Source organism: Podarcis melisellensis (assembly GCF_964234715.1).
Source record: "Podarcis melisellensis genome assembly, chromosome: 6".
Lineage (NCBI taxonomy): Eukaryota > Metazoa > Chordata > Lepidosauria > Squamata > Lacertidae > Podarcis > Podarcis melisellensis.
This window is the reverse complement of record NC_138538.1, coordinates 39,443,037-39,466,203: the sequence shown is the minus strand read 5'-3', so window position 1 is coordinate 39,466,203 and position 23,167 is coordinate 39,443,037. Positions and strand designations below refer to the sequence as shown.

Here is a 23,167-nt window from a genome sequence, read left to right as displayed (position 1 = left end):
TTGTTCATATAGCAGAGTTCATATTTAGCTTGCCCTAAATATGATGCGGGTGGCGCTGTGGTGTAAACCACTGAGCCTTGGGCTTGCTGATTGGAAGGTCGGTGGTTTAAATCCCCACGACAGGGTGAGCTCCCGTTGTTCGGTCCCAGCTCCTGCCAACCTAGCAGTTCAAAAGCACATCAAAAAATGCAAGTAGATAAATAGGTACCGCCCCAGCGGGAAGGTAAACGGTGTTTCTGTAAGCTGCTTTGGTTTCGCCAGAAGCAGCTTAGTCATGCTGGTCACATATGTGATAACATATCTGGTTAAAAATCAAGCTTTATTCTATAACTCTTTCCCCCACTTAAAACCTTATTTCCAGAAACTTAATTAAATGCTTGCAAAGGAAACTGAGACTCCAGCCTCCTTTGGGCATTTGCTTGAACATGTGACAGTTAAAATTGTGTAGAGGATGTAGTCATGCCTGCAAGCCTCATCCGTTGCCCCCCAGCCCTGCATGTGGATTCCTTTCCGACCTTTGTGCATTCAGCACAGATGTCCATGTGGGGTTTGGCTGATCATGCTTAGAAGCCTCTGCCCAGTGAAGAGCAGTAATAAGGCAGGGTTCCTTATCGTGATAAGGTTCCTATGCATGTTCAGCCAAACACACCAAGGTCTTGAAGAAGCCCGAGTTCTTGGGGATCTTAGTTTGCATATGTGTCCTGCACCATTCTACACATTTTTTTAAGCCTCACATGTTCAGATGAATGCTTGTAAAAGAGTTTTGATGGGCCTTGGTGGAAAGAGAACTGCATACAGCTTTCATTGAACAAGGATAGTCTGGCTACAGTGATCAGTGCATTGGGAAGACTTGATTATTGTTATGTGCTCTACGTGAGGTTACTCTTGGCCCTAGTCCAGAGACTCTAGCTGGTGAAAAATGCTGCAGCTAAATTGTCAATGGGAACAAACTATGACAAGCACATAATTTCAGTGCTCAGGAGTCTGCATTGGTTGCTCATACACTACCAGGCCAAAGTTCTTTTATTAATTTACAAGGCCTTTAACAATTGGAGCCCAGGGTACCTCAAGAATTGCCTAATCTCTTTTGTCCCTGCCTGATCATTGTGGAGTCATGGCTCAGATGCCCAGCTCATATCCACCAGAAGCTATATTGTTTAGTATTGTAGGGACAGTTTCATGGAACTCCCTTGCAGATGAGGTTGGAGAGGCCCTGTCTATTTTGTTGTTCCTGCAGCCATTTAAATTGAAGTTTAATTTTAACTGGTTTTTATTTTCTGTGTTGCATTCTTTGCAAACGACTCTTGTAGCTAAGCGGCATATAAATTGTTTAAATGACGTAAGTGTGGGGCAGAGAGGCCTTTTCTTTTGCCTTTTGGAGGGTTACAGGGGTTAAACAGCAGCACTTGAATCGCATGCTCTTGGCAGTGGCAAACATAATACCCCAGGCAGCCACAGTAAGGTGGGGTTTGTGAGATCCCCCAACCTTTCAAAGCAAAGTTGTCCCTCTGAGCCTTGTTTAACTTCAAACATTTTCACTGCGTTACACTGACAGATGCTCAAAATACCCATGACTGACATTCCATTTTGAATGTTGGCATGGCATTTTAGCATTCTCAGCAGTTCTTGGGCAGCTGAAAGAGAGATAAATGTTGGCTGTGAGGAAGGGTGCAAATGGAAAAAGCCAGAGGGGTGTGCTGGTTGCCAGGTTCTTTGCAGCCTTGTGCTGTGAACCATGCGGCACCGTGGCTCAGTCACACTTTCATCTGTTTCTTGGCTGGATAGGAGGTGTTGCTTCTGCAGCTGCTATCCAGGCAGGGTGCACTGAACGACATGCCAAGAAATAAATCCCTGGCAACAGCATTCAATCGGCACGGAGAATAAGCCTCCTTAAAAGGGAGCTAGATGATGATGACTCTTCCCAACACATGCACACACGCTTTTAACGAATGCCCTACGTGTTAATTGAAGGGATGTTCAGAAAATGGAAAAGAGTCTGGCTGCTTAATAAAGAAATCAATGCGCTAGTCAGCAGGGAAGTGCTCTGAATATGCATTCAGTGCAAATGATCAGAGAAGCACCATCTATGCAAACAAAATTGAATTTGATCCAGAGCGGTACAGCCAGAAAAACTCGCCGTTCTTTTGGTAAATACCATTACTGTTGAGGGTGGTGGTCCTTTTTTCCTAAGTAGCCTCAATACATTCCTGCCACATGAGATCAAGTTTTAAATTCCGAGCAAGCAGAGCTAACCTCCCTCCATTTTAACAATTCGCTCTGTACTGTAGGTATCATTGCTCCTAATTCACCCTCTTCCTCTCATTCCTTCCTGTCTTCTGCAGTTTATCTCAGTTCAGTGAAGACAACATGATGGACCCCTACAATTTAGCCATCTGCTTTGGGCCCACGCTGATGTCAGTGCCTGAAGGCCACGATCAGGTCTCCTGCCAAGCCCATGTCAATGAGCTCATCAAAACTATAATCATACAACACGAGAATGTCTTCCCAGGACCAAGAGAGCTGGAGGGCCCTATATACACCAGGGGTGGAAGCACTGAGGATTACTGGTACGGTAGGAGATAATGGGTAACAAGTGAAGGGGGTATATAGCGCTAGATTGTAGTCTGACTAGTAAATTGCATATTTCGACAATGCTATCATTTCCCCGTTTCAAATGCTGGCCCCAGAACTTATCCCGATTGTGAGTCACATACTGAGCAGAGGCAAGATTGGTGAGGTTCACAGTCCTGAGTGCAACAGATTTTCCCCACCCTAAACCTGCAGGCCCCGAAGATTCAGAAAGCACATTGCATGACTGCACTTCATTATACCAAAGGATAATGCCCATGAAACTGTCCATAAGGGTGTTATGGTCATTACCGTAATCTGCTGGCGAAAGCTGCACAGCAGACACATAGCCTGAATTCATCGCTGACATTCTTCTCATTTTTCCACATGTCTTGAGCGACTTTACTTCAGAGACAAGGTCAGTAGCAGCTGAACTTAGAAAGCTGCAGCATGGGTTAATTTCAGGGCAGCAGCAACAAGTGGGGGAAACTTGAAGCCTTCCTTTCTCTCCTGCCCAGTGCACAGGGGGGCCTGGCTGCGCATTTAGTCTGAAGCCGACATCTGCAAACAATTCAGCCAGAGCAGCTCCTGTCATTAGATTGGTGGCGGGGGGGGGGGGAGGGGGGAGTTGTAGTGGTGGAGCAGCTTGCCCCACTATTTTACCTGAAAAGAAGAATGTGAAAATAACCCGCTTGGTTGCATCTTCATCAGAACAACCCCTTTCCTCTCAGCTACTATGCACAGTGCAGACACTGAACCCCAGACTGCAAGGCCACACAGCACATTCTCATACTGTATTCATACTTCCAAAAAGTGGAGCCTTTCTTTGCTTTCGTTTGCTACTGATCTTAGTTTTATTTTGTTTAGTTAAGCCCCTTTTGCTATTTAATCTTGGTCGCAAAATGACCACAATACTATATGTAAATAAGTGCCTCCATTAGTGCATTTACTTAGAGTTTTCAAGATACCACACAGTGGTATTTGCAGCTGGGAAAGAGGTATAGAAACTAGTTTATTGGTATTTCAGCAGCTGGTGTTTAAAAGAGCATCAAAAATTATGGAAAATGTTTGAAGAAATCAAACTTGCCGACTTTGGACAATGGGCTCTGAAGTGCCCAGCAGACCTTGGTGATGATAAAAAAAAAATTACTTGTGTTAAAAGACTTTGAGAAATTATACAACCTACAGTCACGGACAGTTGAAGATCCTTCTTGTACTGGAATGAAAGAATTTGCCAAGAAATCCTAAATGTTGTATCGTGAATTTTATGGTTGTAACCTTCTTTCTGGACAGATATTATCTGTATCAATATTTCTATTTTATTTTTATGAAAATAAAAATTGTTATATAAAATAAATAATGATGGAAATATAATATGATAAGTATAATATACCTAACATTATGCACTTTGTATGGCTTGCAAACAAACTCCGTATGAAAGGCTGCTTCAGAAGCCATCTGGTTCCATTATTCTCTATGGATTAGGCCAGGTTTATGCCTTTCACTTAAGATTTTCACATTTCAGTCCTGAAGCAATTTGCAGTGGCTATGTCTCATTGCATCCTCTCTCCCTCTCCCTCCCCCCCTCTCTTGTCACAATATGATTGCTGTCCCAAAACCATAAACAGTACAAGGTGGGATGTGGGGCAATGAACAGTATTTTAAGGAGAGTTTTAAACTTCCTGGATCAGAGAAGATAACAGATTCAAATAATGCAGGGAACTCTCAATTTGAGTGTTTTCATCTTGTGGTAAAGAGAGTAAGGGACAGAGTATTCAAGCCTGAGGTTTCCTTCTAATCTTTCTGTGCTCTCTCTCTCTCTCTCTCTCTCTCTCTCTCTCTCTCTCTCTGTGTGTGTGTGTGTGTGTGTGTGTGTGAAAAATGGTGGCAGAGCAAAGTATTGCCCGAAGAGGACCTCGGATGTGTAACCTGCTGAACTAAAAAAAATAGCAGTAACCTTGCTATCTTGCCCACCTTTCTTTTTTCTTTTTAAAAGATTTGTATTAGTTTTCAAAAATATAAGCATGACATCAACAGAACAATTGGTTTTCCCCCATTCCCACCCTCCTCCCCCCTTAACAGAAGACTAATGCATCATCAGTGGGCGCCAATCATCAGGATGTTTATTTGAGTGTTTTAGAAAAATGCATTATTCAGGACATGTACCCTCTTAGTATCTCAGATAAAGCAATTGTTCATACATTCTGTTTCCATTGTGTAACATGTATCTTGTTCAGTTTTCATTGAACATGTTTTTGGTTGCTGGGCAGATGCTCCTCATCCTTTTCAGTATGAATGTGAAGAGTACCTTATACATTGCAGGTGTTCTTTCTTTTCTACATCTATTTATCTCAAATCTATTTGTCTTAAATGGACTTTGAGTGCCCATTTAATTTTCTACCATGAACTTAATTTCCATTCACTTCGGATGTCCATGTGCACCACAACCCTTGGGCATGGTTCAACATTTTTGGGGACAAACTGTAGTGAGAAGTTTTGATTTTGTGAAACATTGGGAAACAAATTGGCCTGCACACACCACAAGACCATTTATCCAACACAAGGTGATAGGAATTATTGTGTTTCTAGAAAAAACACTAGGTCATGTGAGTTTCTTCACTTGAAGGCAAAGGAGTTCAGTTCATCATCTTATGTTCAGAGTAATTAAGCTAGGAGAAATACAACCTTTGCTTCATAAGTATCATAGGATTAAGTCATAGTGTGTGGAGGGCTCTGAACCTCAGAGGTTTCTACCATACATGGCATAGGGATCCCCTAGTTCTCTCAACACATTGTAACAGTATTTCTCATCGTAAATTTCTTCTAGTGTTCTGCCTCATTGTAGTACAGTACATAAATGGCCACATAAGAGTTAGAAAAACAGTATCTCTTTCAACCAAGGAAATTAATTCTGAATGAGAATTGAGCTTGTGGGTGGGGGCAGGAATGTCATGGGATCATATCTTTGTGCTGTACATCAGTACATTTTTATAATAAGCTTCATTATCTCAAAATCTGAAATGTTCGCCATTGCCTTTAAATGTCTTACTTACCATGCTTTGATAAATATAGGAGGACTGCCTGTCATCTCCTAAGATGCAGATTCTGGATGCAACTCAAAAGCTGGGGTTTCATATAGATTAACTGTAATGAGATGTTCCATTTTGTTCAACATGCATATGCATACACACACTTTTATTAAAAATGGCAGTCAGTTAATTCCTAAAAAAGATGATACAAAGCATTCCACTGTGAAGAAATCTGAGGATTTTAGTGAGACCAAAAATCAGTCTACAACTGTACACAAACAAGTAATATTTTTTTTATTTTTTATACCCCGCCCATCTGGCTGGGTTTCCCCAGCCACCCAGTTGATATTGGTATAATCATAATAGGGCAAAATCGTGCCTTTTGATTAATACTGAAGTATCTGTAAATGTCTGAATTGCCTTATCTATTTCCCACTTCTGATCTAGTAAGCTACAAGGCAGGCTAAATATAGTCTGCTGCAGGTGTCATGCTCAATCACAGAAGAATTCTGTGCCCACTAAGGTCCCCTTCCCTCCCAGTTATTTTTAATGGATTTTTGGGTGTGGGTGGTTGTTCAGTTCAAAGTGTACCTTTTGGGGGGCTGGGGGCGGTTGCTTGCTTTTTTGTCTACTTTATTGGGGTGAGGGCCCCTGTTTGGGGGTGGGTTCTGAACATCACCAGTTTTAATTCTGTGAATTGGTTATTTTGTGGCATCCACAACAGCTTCTTACATTTCCCCCAAAATGAGGGGTAGGGTGGCATAACGAATCCTATCTTTCCTTCCAGATGTACTGTATGGGTACTTAGCATGTCAGACATCTACTTACTGGGGGGGGGGAGAGAATGGGAGGACAGTGGAGGCTGATTCATTAGGGTAAATGGGGCACTGCCCCACCAACTTCAGTCTGTGCTCAACCAAATCCACCTCCCCCAGGGGATGGCCCTGGTCAATGGTTTCTTCCTCCTTAGTCTCAGTTTTGCCTTTGCAGAACTAAGCAGGGAGGAGGAGGACAAAACTAGAATTTGCTGTCTCTGCCTGACATTGCCTTTGCCTCCACCCACCATTTGCCTCCCTACTTTCCCCCCCACCACTTCCAACTGGCACCAGCCACCACTGTGGCTTCCTCTCTAGGCTCTACACATGCACCCACTCCCCTTATCTCGCTGCCTTGACCAAGGGATTTGGTGGAAAGCTAAGTCCGGTTATGGAAGTGTACAGAAGCTGTCTAGTTCCTATTATATCCTGGTCTTCTCATTCAGGGGAACAAGGCTCTGTTACGCCCTATCTCTGGATGTGTCTGCATTGAGTGCACAGCACCTATGGCAGGCTAGATAAAAAATACACAGCAACTATTATTTTAGTGGTCTGATATATTTTCACAACTTGTGCCAAGTGCCATCTGTATCTGGAAGAGCTTCTGAGGCTTAATGGTGGGGGCAGCTTGGTGAAATTTTTAAAAAGGAAAGAAAAATTGTGCAGGAGGGAGAAACTAAACAGTAGGAAAGCAACTAGTTTTTCCAGACAGAATCATAATGTGGAATTTATTGTTCTGTTTCTGCAAGCATTTCAGCTTGCCCCTCTCTTGACCATGTTCCCCCAGGCAATTTTGGATCACATAGTATGGGGAAATGTTGCATGAACAAAAGTCCTTGAGTAGGCTTTGACTTCTGGGGCTGTTTAGGTGAATCCCACCCACAGAGTTGACAGGGACTTCAAAGATCTTCTAGTCCAGACTCCTAACGATGCAAGAAATCTACTGCTGAAGAATGAATGGTGTCCTTTTGAGTTGGGGGATTGAAATTTGAACCAACATAACTAAAGTATTTACTTGTCTATCCTGAGCCTTGGGCCTGACGCAGAGCATATGGAACAAAATGTGTTTATTTTGCTGGTTCAGTTCAGTTCAGTTTATGAACTGCCTGATAAAAATACTATCTAGGTGGCATGCACAGTAAAATTTGTGGGGGGGGGGGTAAAAGAAACCACTCAATAAAGACATAAATCAGTAAAACTGACCCACATTGGTTTAAATCCAGTCACACAATCCCAAGATAGACACAAAGCCACAAAATACAGCCCAGCTACAAAAGCTAAAATCTGAACATAATGCCACCATTCGACAAATACTATAATAAAACAATAAAAATAAATAATAAAGCCCCAGTGAACAAAAAAAAAAGTCTTTTCCTGATGTCAAACCTTTGTGAATTGACCTGAGATCTACAGACGGAAGGCCATATACAAAATTTATTAATTAATAAGATCTTATAAAGTAGACAAAACTTTAGATAAGTTTTTCTAGCAAGAGCATTCCACGAAGGGGAGGCCACTACTGAAAAGGCCATCTCCCTTGGAATTACCCTCCAAATTTCATTCTGAGAGGGAACTTGAAGAAGGGACTCCACCGATGACCTCAGGGCCTGGGTAGGTACATATGGTAAGGAGCGTTCCTTTAGGTATGGGGATCCCAAGCAGTGTAGGAGTCAAAGCTAGCACTTTAAATTGTTTGTAGAGAAGCCATTGTGAGACAGGCAAGGGGTACTTTAGTTATTTAATTAAGAACTTTTTCTACCATGTCACAAAACTTGCAAAGAATTTACATCTTAGACAGGTCCCATTCAGAGCTTAGCATTGTGAACGTCACCTCATGTGGCACCCGCTGATAGACTTTCAAGCCTTTGTTCCCAGCTCTCACACAACACACCTCATGCCCCATGTTTTTCAAGCATTTCATGGCACCAGCTAAACTGTTAGTAGGGCCCATAGCTCTGTAGTACAGCACATGCAGACGATTCCAAGTTTAATCACCAGCATATTCAGTTAAAAGGTTCAGGTAGCAAAGACCCTGGAAAGCTGCTGCAAATCCAAGTAAACTATATTGGGTTAGGTGGACCAAGAGTCAGATTCACCGTAAGGCAACTTCACATGTTGACCTGTGCTGGAGTAGATGGACCATCACATATTCTTCGGGATGTAGGACCAGGACATGTGCCTCCCATCTTCTGACCTATTCCAAAAGCCCCATCTATGACAAGTCCGTGTGGTGTAGGAGCTTTTGTCCCCCACCCCCTGCAGAGTTAAGCTTAAGGAGAGAAGTTACTATTGCCACCCAAGCCTCAAAAGGTTGCTACTCTCCAAACTACATGCTTTGCATGTCTCCATGAAACATTGCTCTTCCACCCAAAAGTTCAAGTGTCACTGGGATACCCCTGGTGCCACATACCATTTACCAGCCAGTTCTTTTCTTTTTTGAAAAAAACAGGAAAACATGCCCCGTCAACGTAGCCCTCTCTGTCTTTCTTCTTGCAGTGAAAGCCCCCATGGAGAGACAGCCTCCACAGAAGATGCAGCTCAGGATATGGTCACTGAACACCATACCAGCGATGATGGTAAGCAGTTGTTTGACAGCTGTTTCAAAGCTGGCTGCCCATTTACTTTCAAGCTTGGCATGAGATGGGAAAGCTGTTTTGGCATGTGGGTGTCATCCCTGTGTATATAGGCTTATTGGACAAAACAGAATTTACCAGCAAGGCAAGGTGGGTTTACGATATTTCCTCATGTTTCTTAGCTAGAGCCACAAATCTGGTATGCCAGTTTTAATACTTGACTGATCACAAAGATTTCAGTGAGCTGTTGTCAAGGTAGCAAGATGGAGATGTACTACAGCAGAAGAGCTGTGGTCTCTGAATTTCTCTTGTTAACATCTCTATGACTTGCTTACTTGAACTATCTGGAAATCCAAGTGCACAGTTTTAGTAATTAGGCTGTGTTGGCCTCTGGCATGGGGCTCTTTTTTTACTCCTGTTTTCCTGCTTATGATATTAAACCATCTTAACTGTGTGTTAAAGCATCTTAACTATAATCTGTAAGCCATTCTAGCTGTAATCATCAGGTAATCATGAAGTTTATGTTAATAGGTTTAACAGTTGTGCCTTAAGACTGAGAATTGGATTAGATGGTTTTCTCCCCCAATTCCATTGTCTCTTGCTATGTCAAGTGTGAATTGCAATAATGTTGGAGCCTTTCCTGGTCCATTGAATGATAATTAATGGACAAAGACTAATAGGCCACGCCTAGGTTCAAAGTTGAGAGGAGGATCACTGGCTTTTTGGACAGATCCTGAAGCTGAGCCTCCAATACTTTGGCCACCTCATGGGAAGAGAAGACTCCCTGGAAAAGACCCTGATACAGTATTGGGAAAGATTGAGGGCACAAGGAGAAGGGGGCGACAGAGGACGAGACGGTTGGACAGTGTTCTCGAAGCTAATAACATGAGTTTGACCAAACTGCAGGAGCCAGTGGAAGACAGGAGTGCCTGGCGTGCTCTGGTCCATGGGATCACGAAGAGTCGGACACAACTAAATGACTAAACAACAACAACAGGTTCAAAGTTGAAAGGAGGACCAGTAGCTATTGTTTATGTTTATCCCCCAGCTGTAGTGCAGGCCTGCTGGGCATTAGAGGTCATTATCCTTTGCCAAGCTAAAGGCTAAATTCCAAAAGGGAATATTGGAAGTTAAGTGGCCTGCTGATTTTGGTATAATAAACAATTGCTATTTGAAATATACAATTCCCTAGCTGGTAATAAAACGCACAATGGAGGCCCATTTTTTTTTTTAAAAAAGAAATGTGTTAGTTGGTGCCAGAAACTAAACAAGTAAGAGGAAAACAGGGAAGCACACAATTCAAGGAGTATTCATTGAAAAAAACACTCCAACCCAGCTAAAAACAACCATGATTTGTTACCCAGGTAAAACCTTGTTAACTAGTGTGAGCTGATTACTCGAGCTCTCTGTCTACAAACTACTTTGCAATGCATAGTTCAGATAACTCTTCTCTTTCTGGAAAATCCATTACTGGATTTTCAGTCTTACAGATGTGCTTGCTTGGCCTTCAGCCAGTCTCTGTACTTTGCAGCCTTGGGGGTAAGCTCAGTTTCTTGGTTTGAGGGGCTCCAAAGGCTGATGGGTCAGGCAGCGGTGCTGAAGTCTCTTTGTCTCAGACACATTCACCCTGTACTTCCTGAGAGAGCCTACCCAGATCACAATTGTCTTTCCCCAAAGAAGGGCTTCCTCTTCGAACAAGCAACTTTTCTGAGGCATAACTTAAGTTTTTGCCTGATTCACGCTGTTGGGCTTTTAGGTAGTGACTTATTGCATAATGAAAATCAGCCAAGGAGAAAGGCTATCCAAATGGAGAGTGAATTCAGTAATAATAAAAATGTGTTTTTGAATGAGTGTGTTCACCTGAGCCAAGCAAATTTGCCAAGACTAGGAAGGGAGGAAAGAGCAAGGCTCAAGACTGAGAGGTCAATTGTAGAGGTCATCATAGGTGGTAAGGTAGAAAGAAGTGGGATAACCAGTCAAGAAAGAGAGGCAGAGCTAGAATACAGGGGGTGGGATTCAACTAATGAGTCCTGTCAGCAGATGCCTTCCACATGGACTTCTGCATATGCAACAGGGCTTTCCTCCCCACCCCCTGAGTACCCGCTATTTCCCCTGAAATTGGCTCAGGAAGGTTAGGAGAGGTGGGATCACTTCATTCGGGAAGCCAAAATGCTTGTGCAAATGGAACAACCCACTTAGCATGATGCTGAATTCCTCCCAAAGAATTAGAGTGTAGACGAGAACCATGGACTGGATTACAAAGGGGGGGGGCAACCTCAGTGCAGGGAGACTCTGCTCATGATCCCTATTGGGATTCATTGCTTGGGAACGTAATAATTTGGAATAACTTCCACCCTGTGGAGGAGTATGTCCAGCAGGCCATTCCACTGTGCAGAAACAAACCTGCTTTTTGCCACTAACTGTATACTCTACAGGGAGCTGCAGGCATTCTTGGGTCCCTGGTGTACCTATTACAATACAGTTTCCAAGCATCTTCTTCACAACGTTTATTTAGACTGCATATATTTAGGTATCCACTGAAGAGGGTGTGTGTGTGTGTGTGTGTGTGTGTGTGTACTCTTACATGCACATCTAGGTGAAGAAACCCTTAGAGCCTTTACTTTGTCAATAAGCATAGAACTGTAGAATTGTAGAGTTGGAAGGGACCCCAAGGGCCATCTAGTCCAACCCTCTGCAAAACAGGAATCTCAACTAAAGCATCTCACAATCTCATGCCACCCTGACGACAAGCCAGACCAAAGGCCTGTACATACCTTAGCTTCATGTGGATTGTGAACCCCTTCTGCCTCATTTAACTTCCCCTCGTGCAGCAGTTGGCAAGTTGTTCTACTGCCACTTTCAGGCCCAGCATGATCCAGATCCTAAGAAGCCATTAAGGTCTCAACAGGCTCTACCATTTTCTGACCTGACTACTCCCATCTGAGCAATTCTTTGCATAGTACAGAAAATACTGTGTGTCTGGAAATCCTGTGGACCAGCCCACCTGTCCTCAGCTGCCAGGACAGTTATGTTGAGTTCACCATAGAGGTAAGCATCCGTGAACATCTCACTGGTAGCAGTAGACCTCTAAAGCTTTGGAGGGTGTATAACGTGCTTCTAAATGGCCTAGCCTCATTTGCCAGGTGCATTTGACCTCCAGCATCTCAGCTGACAACATATATAGATATTTGAATTCCTCACTTTTATTTTACTTTTTAAGGTGAATGGTTTAAATACTGATATGCAAATTCATTTAAATGTTGCTTCTTTTTCCTGCAGAATGTGAACCTATTGAAGCAATAGCCAAATTTGACTACAGCGGCCGAACAGCCCGTGAGCTCTCTTTTAAAAAGGGGGCTTCCCTTCTGCTTTATCACCGGGCCTCTGACGACTGGTGGGAGGGCCGTCACAACGGAATTGATGGCCTGATCCCCCATCAATACATCGTTGTCCAGGACACGTATGTTACCTCTTAAGACCATTGGGGCATGGTACTTGGATAAACAGGGCTCAGATTTAATTTTGCTTCTGAGGAAGAGGATGTCTAGTAATGTCTATTTGCACCTTAAAGTATTAGGAACAAAGAGTTGGGAAGGATCTAGCCCGGAGCTTTCCAAACTGTTTGTCGCAACGTGTTAGGTGCGTACCGGTAGCAGTGCGTAGTGTGAACACTCCCCGTGCTGCTCCCAGGACTGGAAAAGGGTTAGTTTAACCCCCGGTTTGCTAGTCAAACTGAATTACTGTGTCATGAAATTTTGCGTGTCTAAAAAGTGCGTCACTGACATCAAAAGTTTGCAAATCTTGCTGATCTAGTCCAACCCCCATGCTTTAATACAGGATCTTGCAAACATAACATTCCTGGCAGATTAGCATCCAGCCTCTGTTTAAATACCTCCAAGGAAGGAGGGCACACCACTTCCCATCAGACAGCTCTAGCTGTTAGGAAGTGTCACCGAAATCTGCTTCCCTATCATTTCCACCCATGCATTCTAATTCTGCCCTCGGGAGCAGCAGTGAATAGGTCAGCTTCATCTGCTGCATAGCAGCCCTTCAGATAATACAAGGTGCCTATCATGCCTCCTTTCAGCACCAGATTTAGGGCAGTGTGGGTGGTTCCCTCGCACAGGGTGCTAAGCCAAGGGGGCGCAACATAATATTAAAAGTAAAAAAGTTTCTAAAAAACAAAAGGGATTGGGGGGATTTTGTCTTCACTCATATTACCATATTACCAAAGTCCGCCCCCCTTAATCTTTTTGAGGCTAGGCATGCCCAGGTCTTCCAACTATTCCTCATAGTTGGTTTCCAGATCCCTCACTGCTGCCCTATACACATGCTCAGCTGCTTCATGTGATCATATGAAAATAGTCAACAACACGCCCCCCCCCCCAAAAAAAGAGCATCTTAGTTTTACAAGCTGCATTATGGCTGCTCTCAGGATCCAAGTACACCACCCAGCCTTTAAGCAAAGCATTAAAATGAGATATTGTAATTTGAGAGCATTAAAAAAACCTGATGATAAAATTGTTCCGGCTATTGTGACTTCTACTGTCGCTTACCTTGAGGATGTAACATACGTGGTTGTGGCTCTTTTCTTCTCTAGTGAGGATGGAGTATCAGAAAGATCAAGCCCAAAATCTGAAATAGAAGTAAATTCAGAGCCACCGGAAGAAAAGGTGACTGCCAGAGCTGGTTCCAACTGCCCAAGTGGGAGCCATGTTGCAGACATTTATCTTGCAAATATCAATAAGTAAGAGTTAATATCGGTTTTGTATTACTACTCTTTAATGTATGTGTTGAGCATTGGTTTTTTCCTTTTGTTTAGTTTTGAGCTGTTGAACTAGTTTAGCTTATTTGTATTGTTTTATGTAACGTTTTGTCGCACCGGGGGTATACTACTAGTTGCAGCTCTGACATCCAGGTCAGTAGGCCAACATTTCGCAGTACTGAAACACTTCCCATTTGGCTGCCAATAATGTTGAAACCGTTTGTTTCAGTCAATCATTTATATTTTACATTTCTAGCCCACCTTCCCTTCAAGTAACCCAAAGCAGTGTGCCTGATTCCTGCCCTGCTTTCCCCCTGTAATAACCCTATAAAGTAAATAACCCTATAAAGTGGGCTGAGGGAAGCTGGCTGGCTTCAAATCACCCAGTGAGGTTAGCGGCTAAGTGGAGAGTAGAACCTGGGTCCTTCCTATTTCTGTTCTGACGCGCTAACCTTCATGGTGGCTTGTTATTATAAGCAGAGTGGAAAAGGTGATTTAGTTCAGAATGTTTATTTTGCAATTTCAGTATCCTTTCATTGCCTTTCTGGGATTCTTGTGTTGAAATGCAACTTCTATAACACTTGATCCCCACCCACCCCACCTCCTGCTTCTTTTATGGTGACAGGCAAAGAAAGAGACCAGAGTCTGGCAGCATACGAAGAGCTTTCCGTCAAAGTGACAGCCACGGGCTGCCCAGCTCCCTGGGAGAACCAGTCCCACCAGGAGCTGTGGCCAGTTCACGTCCCTCCTCACAACCCATTATGAGCCAAAGTCTCCCGAAAGAGGTACCAGATGCATCTTCCATCAGTGGCCATGGGAGCCTCAATTCACTCAGCCGACATGCCTCTCTGAAGAACAGGATAGATAGCCCCCACATCCGGAAAAATGTGACCACTGGAAGGTCAAAGAGCTTTAATAACCACCGGCCCATGGACCCTGAAGTCATTGCACAGGTAATAAGAAGCTAGGCCAGGTTGAGGTAAGATGGGGCTTAACTTGCATACAGTGGTAAACAAATATCTCCACCCCATGTTACCCATTCTGTTAAAAAAAATCTCCTTTGTGAATTTTGATGTTGACTATTCACTAAAACATTCATCTAATACTCAAATATGTTCCAGCTGTTCTGTGAATGTTGTATATTTAGCAACATGTGTTATTTGATATCAATATTTTATATTTTGCTTCAGTATTTGCTTCAGATCAGGAAGCGTCCCCTTAGAGGTGATCAAAACAAGTCAAGTTTTGAATTCTGAGGTAACCTCTGAATTTTTAAAATTCGAACATTTAAATTTCTGTTCAGTTCTAAAACATCAGCTCGGTTTGTGATTGCTGCATGCCTAGTCAATCAAAAAAGCATGGAACAGCGCCTATGTTTAATCAACTTGAGACCAATTTTCAAAGATTCATAAGGGTTAGAAACTACCTGCATCAAAGCATCCCAGTTAAGATGCATTTGATTGAGAACCTTGGCTACATGACCAAATTTTGATCACATGTGACTCACTTAAACTTTGAGAGAAGACTGATTGTTTCTGCTCTTCACATGTCCATAAGGAAATTGCTAAAACGTAGAAATGGATAAAGCCATGGGAATTTAGTGCTCTTAGTTTAACCCATAGCAAAATACTAATGGCAGAGTATGTTTCCTGTTAGTTTTAGACAGTCTTCCCCAATCTGGTGTCCTCCAGATGTTTTGGACTACAACTCCCATGATTATGGTTTTAGAAAACCTAAGCAGTTTTCATAGGCAATGTAGAACAGAGGGATCTGGCTAGATTCCTGTGCTTTGAGAAACAGAAGTCCTCTAAGGTAAGCAGAAAGCCATTTAGCTTTGTCTTTTTCTGCTCACCCAGGACTTTGAGATACAAATGTGAAAGGGACCACAGACTGTCTAGAACTCCTGCATTTTTATATGGTGTATACCTGTTCCATTGAGTTTTATCATCTTGTATAATACACTCAAATCTCTTGCCACCCAAGGGATACACCTTGGTGAAAAGTGCATGGAAACATACCTGCTTTAACACTATATATCCTTTTTCCTACTGTTCTGTTTCTACAGTTGATAATGTTGGACCTTGCTGAAACTAACAGTCAGGGAATGAGGGCCATAACACCATCATAACCACTCTCCCCGGTCCTGTTTTTTATCTGAATTAAAAATCACATTTTATTTCTTCACTGTATGCTCTTTCCACTTATTGTCATCATCCTCATCATCTAACTCTGTTTCCCCTAAATCATTTGGGATAAATGTTGGCAAAGGCTTTGGTGAAAACAGAGCTATATGCAGTGTTAATATTCTATGCTTTCAGGAATCTGTGTTAGAATCTCAAAGCCCAGGATTTTTGAAAAACTGAGTTTTTGGTCGCTCTGTTTTGAACCCACAGCCCAGATCTGTGAGTTTATTTAACTGCACTTAGAGGTTAAGGGATCATGAAAAGAACACAACAATCTATCCTGTTTCCATGGAATTTTCGTAGTAGCTTTGCTCTTTCTTCTCAGTTTCAGTCAGTGATAAGGAGCTACCTTCAAACAAAGCACATCTCGTTGTTTCTGTTGGCAGTGATTGTTTCTGTTGGCAGTGATAGGGGATGGTTTCACTGGTGTGTACACAGCTGTGGTTGGATGTGGGCGCTGAGACTTTTAGACCATGTTAGCGTAAAGCCATCATGTGATTCCCCTCCTCCTCTAATTTTTGAAATGAGCACTGTTTTCAAAGAAGCTTGATAGTGCGACATTGGTCCAGAGTGGAACACAAGCCCACAAAAATGTGTTCCTTTTGACCACTAAGGAAGCCTTGCATAATTTTTTTTCTCAATTAACTACTCCATAGCCACATAATGTGTTTTCACCTTCTAAAAACCGAGCGGGAGTTTCTCTTCAGTGCAAAACTGGTTCACTACAAAAAAAACCATCTCATCATGTGTCTGCAGTTGCAGAATATATTAGAAATCATTTGTTTAAAGCTGCTCAAGACTTGAAGTATTCTGCCACTCTTCAGAAATGGCAATCCATCTAAGTCTGTCAGTGCTATGCTATGTGCTCAGAGAAGGTTTTGGTTCTTGGTTTCCTCTCCAGCTGTAGGTGTACTGCACTTACATGCTTGGCCAGGTCTTCTGCTTTTCACTATGTGATGAATCTGTCAAAAGCTCACACGCACTTGAATCTCATATTACAAAGTTAGGCATTCCAAGAAAAGAAGTTAGGCTGAAACAGGGTGAAGGAACTCACTAGGCTATCAGATGCTGCTGTTGTTTGAATGTTTGGCTTTTATACCTCCTGGTCGTGTGCAATTACTTTTATTTCATTGTTTATTCTGCCTTAGGGCAGGTGTATAGAGATATAGATAGATACACACAGACACCACTCACTTTAAAGGGGGGAAACTATATAACCATTTAATTCTTAAGGGAGAGAAAGAAACTGTATTAAAACATCAGAGAATAAAGTCCCTTCGAATACTAATAGATAATTCCTTGAAGCCCATTATCACAGCATCCAGAAATCTGGTCTTGGAAATAAGCAGGCACACATTGTCTTTATCTGTTGTTCCATGCCACCCATTGGGGTGTGGGGCATGAGACAGATTTCTTTTCCTGTCCAGTTATTTGTTGTAAGGCACTCAATATGAGCAGAACCAACCACCAAGTCATTTACCATTTGGGCTGCAATCCTGTGCCCACCATGCATTCTCATCTCACCTGTTTCAATAGCATATGATTCATGCTGGAGCTGATGCTGAACTTTTCATAAGGCATTTCAGATTCTTGGACACCACAGATTGGATTGTAAATAGAGGTCACCATTAGGGCTGGATCTTGGCTATACTAACCAGCCCTGGGAACAGGATCTAGCTTCTACAGTTTCTGCCTTGTCTATAATACATATTGTGGTCCTCTTCTGAAAAGCTGTCCTTTCCCCTCATGGTGCATTTCCTCCTTTTGTTTATATGAGAAGGCTGCATGTGGGTTATATCTTTTTGCAATGCTTTGAATGACATATAGCAGCCTCTCTTGCCTTTCAGTTAAATTCTGCTTTTATCCACCCTCCTCTTTTTGCCCTTATGTAATTTATTGTTTCCATAGGGAAATACACTCAATAAAAGAAAAATGGGCTGCATTAAATTAGAGCTCCCCTTTCATGTACTCTCAGGTGTCATTTCAAACAGTGTGAGCTACACCTCTTGCATTTGACACCAGTATCTCTGAAATCTGTGTTTTGCTTTAAGATCTTTTCAGACTGTGATGGGAGGAATCTGGTTACCGTCTTTGGTTCGTCCTCCTCCTTGACTGATTTACCTCCCTGTGTGCCTTGAAATGCCTATGAGGAAACGAAAATGTTGTAGCCAAGATGTGAGTCATGGAAACGCTAAATCATTTGAGCTCTCCAAGAATCATATTGCACCAGTCAAGGCCACATCTACAGCTGAACTTCTAAGCAAACTTAGGTCATGATCCAGCCAAGATCTTTTAAAAAAAAGGACTTGATGCTTGTTCCTAATTATGACCTTTGCATTATTTCCTGCATCTTTCATGTGAAGCAAGAATGAAGTGTCATATAAGCAACATTTTTCATATATCTTTTAAAAACACTTTAGAATAGCAAGTGGCTTCAGTGAGGAAATGCTGATATGTGTCACGTTCCAGATTTAGAGTTGCATATTGCTCATTTGCCACATAGTTAGCAGCAAAATGGGTTTCTACTCTTTTTGAGGAGTCTGTTTTCTCAGGCATCATTCTTGTTCCTCTTATCCATCTCCTTGCTTTCCAAGCTATTATCTACCAGTGTTTCAGTCATTTCCTACCAGCCATCCGACCAGGGAAAAGGTTTAAAGAAAAGTGTTATTACCTGGAATGCACTCTGGACTGAAATTCCGCAGCAATTTGTCTTGAGTACCACACATAAAGCCAACATCCCTACCAATGATAAAAGGCACCAAGCTCAGAATAAGATCATAGAGGCCTCTTGGTTTGCTGAGCTCTAGTTCTTAAGGTTTCAAAGAGAAGGCAATTGATGATCGGAAAGGAAGGAGGATATAGCTCCAGTCCACCCATGCAGCTTTATGAAAACATGTATAATCTAGCTAAAGTCTTCAACTCTAAATACAATAATTTTTTAGTTGGTTGGATGCCTGGCCTCATACAGTTAGCAACAGGCTGGTCCTCTGGCCACATAGTTTCCCACCCTGTCCATATTACCTTGCAGGGAAGGGTGATAGTGGGACTGGTCATGCCACTAGGAAGAGATTTTCCATGCCATATCATTCCTCTTACGACAGGAGCAGCATCTGCCACTGTCTGCTTTTGCTTAATATTTTTGAGACACCACAGAGAATTAGTCAAGCTGTTTTCTAGCTCCTTTAATTGCTTCCAACGTCTCTCTTTTGCAGGATATTGAAGCTACTATGAACTCTGCTCTGAATGAGTTGCGGGAGCTGGAAAGGCAAAGCAGCGTGAAGCACGCGCCAGATGTTGTCCTGGACACCCTGGAGCCGTTGAAAACCTCCCCTGTTGTGGCCCCCATCTCGGAGCCTTCTAGCCCATTGCATACTCAGATCCTCAAAGACTCTGAATCAGCTTTCCAGCGGAGTGCCAGCACGGCAAGCGACATTCCCTGCACCTTCAGGCCAGCAAAGTCCGTCAAAATGGCCGCCCCGGTCAAACCTCCAGCAACCAGGCCAAAGCCTGCGGTTTTCCCCAAAACAAACACCACAAGCCCTGTGGTTGCCTCAGCATCTCAACAGTCTACTGACAAGTCCTGTACTGTCTGAACTTGAAAGCCTACTGTGAATATAGCAATTTTTTTGTTTGTTTGTTTCAGATGAGGGGGCCCTGTTAAGGAGATGTTAGAAATTTCTATTTAATTAGTATTGAACTTCTGCTGAAGATTAGTTTGGAAGTTACCATCGCCAGGGATTCTCCTGACAGGAAAGCCCCAACTAATTAAGTCTCATTTTGCACCTCCCATCACCTGTGATGCTAGGACATCACAGCTCTGTGTAGCCCGAGACATAGAAAGTCTTGTATCAGGTTGCTGTGAAATCAGTGAGGAAAAGACAGAACTGAGTGGTAAACAGTCAATGCCTTGTTTGAGTGTCTGGTCACTAAGGGAAACCGTCAGGGTCATCTTTTAGAGGTTAGCAGAAAAGACCTCTGTGCTTCAACCACTACAGGGATACAATACAATATTGTTCACCCATGGATGTTTTTGATCTCACTGGTTTAGATGGCTGGGTATGCCTGGGGCGTATTTTTGTGCACTATTACAGTGCATAATGGTGCCACACAAGGTCAGGTCAGTTTCCATTACAGCCTGCATCATTTTTTTTCAGGGGTACATGTTCTCAGACATACGTTTTCTGTCCTGTGTTTAAAAAAGAAATCATGAAAAGTGCACAAGCTTAGCCTTGGTTTAAATGAGGCATATTACATGCACATATGCATGTGTTCATTTAAAGTTAAACTGATATTGCAGGGGAAATAAAGAGCATTAGAGCTTGCATGGTTAAACATCCCCTACTTATATCTTTGCTTGGTGCTTCCAGATCTAAAAGCAGCGCGAATGCTTTTGAAATGAGATTTTCAAACAGTGTCTCTAGAACAGCCTCTCTGCACTTTCATGGGCACCCAGGAGACAAAACTGAAAACGTAGGTTAAATTTTGAAAACCAGCTACTACTGATCAGTCTTTCTCTGTCTCTCTTCTGGCATTTCCAAGTGTGTACATCTTTAATCGTCTTTGCAAAATGAGATAGTTTCAGGCCAACCACTCCAGTTCTGAACAATCATAGACTCAATATCTGGTAATCCTAGCTAGCAGCTTGACCCTGCTTGTCTCTGTCTCTCTCTTCTCTTCCCCACAACCCACCCCCTCCTCAGCTTGTGGCTCAGTCTCCTATGAGCTTCTGATATGGCAGCATAGGGCAAATAAATTAAAAGCTGTTGTGGGATGTGGACATAGTCCAGTATTCAGCATATTTCTGTGCCAGGTCACCATGTCTATAAGTACAGACAGTAAAATGAATCATCTTTACATCTGGCATTTACAGTGATGGACTGCAATTGTTCTGAATTCCAACAGACTGTATGGACTCATGTTTGCATTGAATGGGAATATATTTTTCAAGAGGGTAACCATTTTAAAAAAGACGAAATGCAGACTTCATAAGCAACTGAGAATTTCTCTGCTGCCTCTATCACCACCAACCAAAGGAACAATGAATTAATATGGATTCCATCACCCTTCTTTGATCCTCAGCTGAGGGCAAGATAAGGAACTGAAATGTGTTTTCTTTCATTCACTAGGTCTGAACTGCAGTCTGTTTTCTTGTGGTTTTATGAATGAAATCGTTGGTATTTGATATTTTAATAGAAGCAAAATACTTAATCTTATGTAAACAAAATTGCAGTAGTCTTCAGATTAATCTAAGGTTGTTAGTCAGACATTTTCTTTTAAGCTCCCTACAAGTTAGGGGGAAATTGTGTTTTTTTAAAAAATTATGTCTAGAAAGACTTGACAATCTCACAAATGGTGGTAGAAACAAAACCATGTAAAATGTTTTTTGCATTTTTTTAATGGAGGGGCAGTTCTGTTCCTTAACATTTTACTAGCTGTTGCCTTTTAAAAACACAGACATCACCCACCCACCCACCTCACTCCCTGGTATGTGTGTGCACATTACCTCTGCATCTTGGACCTTGGCCAGCTCAAGTGAAAGACCTGAGCGCTGCAACCTGATCATTCATTCTCAGGATGGGACAGACTTCTAATCCAGGAATCTTAATTTTTTATTATTGCTGCTTCTTCCTCTGCTTTTTTTAAGAGAATAGTGTTTCACTCAGGCAAAACTACTGGTGTTTTTTTTAGTTTTGTAAGTTCATGTTAGGGTTGCCAGCTTCTTGGCCAGAGCAGGGCTTCTGTGCCTATAGCAGCAGCACGACAGTTTAGTTAGGTGCAACCTTTCCCTTTCCTGCAGCACACTTTAACTACTGTCATTGAAGGCACATGGGGCTCCCTTTAGCACAAGGCATTAGCAGGCCTAGTGTTATGTCGCTACCCAAGGTGGGGTGCAGGGATGGAGGCAGAATTTATTCATAGGAAAGCTATTGAGCACATGCTAGCAATGCCTTATTTTGTCTAGGTTTTATACCATGCCTTGTACCAGTGAAGGGCATGCCGGCCACCCAAGGCACATTGGAACAAAATGAGATTTCAAGTCTTCAAAGTGTTTTGGTATATGGGTGCAAACTGGCAAAAAAATAATGATTAATGGCTTGATATTTTTATGACCTTTCTGTATATAACTTGCTTTTTTTTCTTTTTTTGGCTGAACTCAGCACTAGGGAGGACCTACTAAAAAGGAAGTAGAAATGTCAAAGGATGTACACCATATCATATGTGCTATCCAACCGGAATTTTAAAATATGCGCCATGATCTATATTGAACATGTATATGTGAAAACAACTTTTCACAGGCAAGCTCCAAGGAATGTTCATTATTTTTTTTATATTTAAAAATTGCTTAAATTGCTTAGTTTAAAATCTCTTAAGTTTTGACTTTCCACAGGCAATTTGGATCAGTTTATCTTGCATAGATTTTCATGCCCTTGCACTAATGAAAAGGGCGCTTCCCACATATCTCTGGTACATGAATTGCTGTGGTTAGGGCAGCCTTTGCCAACCCGGTGCCCTCCAAATGCTTGGAACTACAACCCCCATCTGCCCCAGCCAGCCCATGGAGTTGCAGACCAAAACATCTGGAGGGTACCAGGTTGGCAAATTCTGATTTAGGGCATATCTACATTACAAACATGCCCATACACAACATACAGATACTCAGGTTCACTGGAAAGAGGGCATTACTTTTTAAAAAACAAAAAAAACCAACACCACCAAAACCTGATTTTAATGCTGTAGTCCCATTCAGTTTCCCGGGAATCTGCACTGTGGTTTAGATATGCCCATAAAATGTAGCTTCACCTACCAGCGTGAGATACAAAGCCAAAAGTCGATGTAATTTAGTGTCTTATGCAAGACCAGCATTTAACAAATAGATGGAGGTAATACATAGACATTATAGAGGGGAATAAAAGCATTTTAGCTGACAATCTGGAGTTTCTCTACCTGTAACTTGGCAACTAAATTCTTATTTCTTCCAGCTGACCATAGAATAATATGTTTCGCTTACTGTTAAGCATCTCACTTTCTTTCAAATGGTGGTTATCTAAATGCCCCTTTCAACCTCTAGGCTCAGATACACATGCTAATACACTGAAATATCACACCTTCACACACACACACACACACACACACACACACACACACACACACCGTTTCCCTTATATCTCTACTGACTGAATGGTGAAGCACTGGATATTAAATAACACTGTGATCATGAACAAATCTATCCTTT

General features: G+C 42.3%; 1 protein-coding gene across 7 annotated transcripts in view; it reads left to right on the top strand.

The window, feature by feature from the left end:
- Positions 1-22,619, top strand: part of SRGAP2 (SLIT-ROBO Rho GTPase activating protein 2) — a 200,704-nt gene extending 178,085 nt beyond the window's left edge. For 6 of the 7 annotated variants that reach the window (XM_081916306.1, XM_081916304.1, XM_081916305.1 and 3 more), the window contains 6 exons: positions 2,343-2,567; positions 8,909-8,988; positions 12,265-12,445; positions 13,586-13,732; positions 14,376-14,703; positions 19,146-22,619. In XM_081916306.1, coding sequence (XP_081772432.1) covers positions 2,343-2,567; positions 8,909-8,988; positions 12,265-12,445; positions 13,586-13,732; positions 14,376-14,703; positions 19,146-19,526 — 1,342 coding nt within the window. In that variant the 3' untranslated portion in view covers positions 19,527-22,619. Of the gene's footprint in view, positions 1-2,342; positions 2,568-8,908; positions 8,989-12,264; positions 12,446-13,585; positions 13,733-14,375; positions 14,704-14,940; positions 15,008-19,145 lie in introns of all 7 variants that reach the window. The other variant, XM_081916307.1, reaches the window with a different exon arrangement.
- The last annotated feature ends 548 nt before the right edge of the window (positions 22,620-23,167 follow it).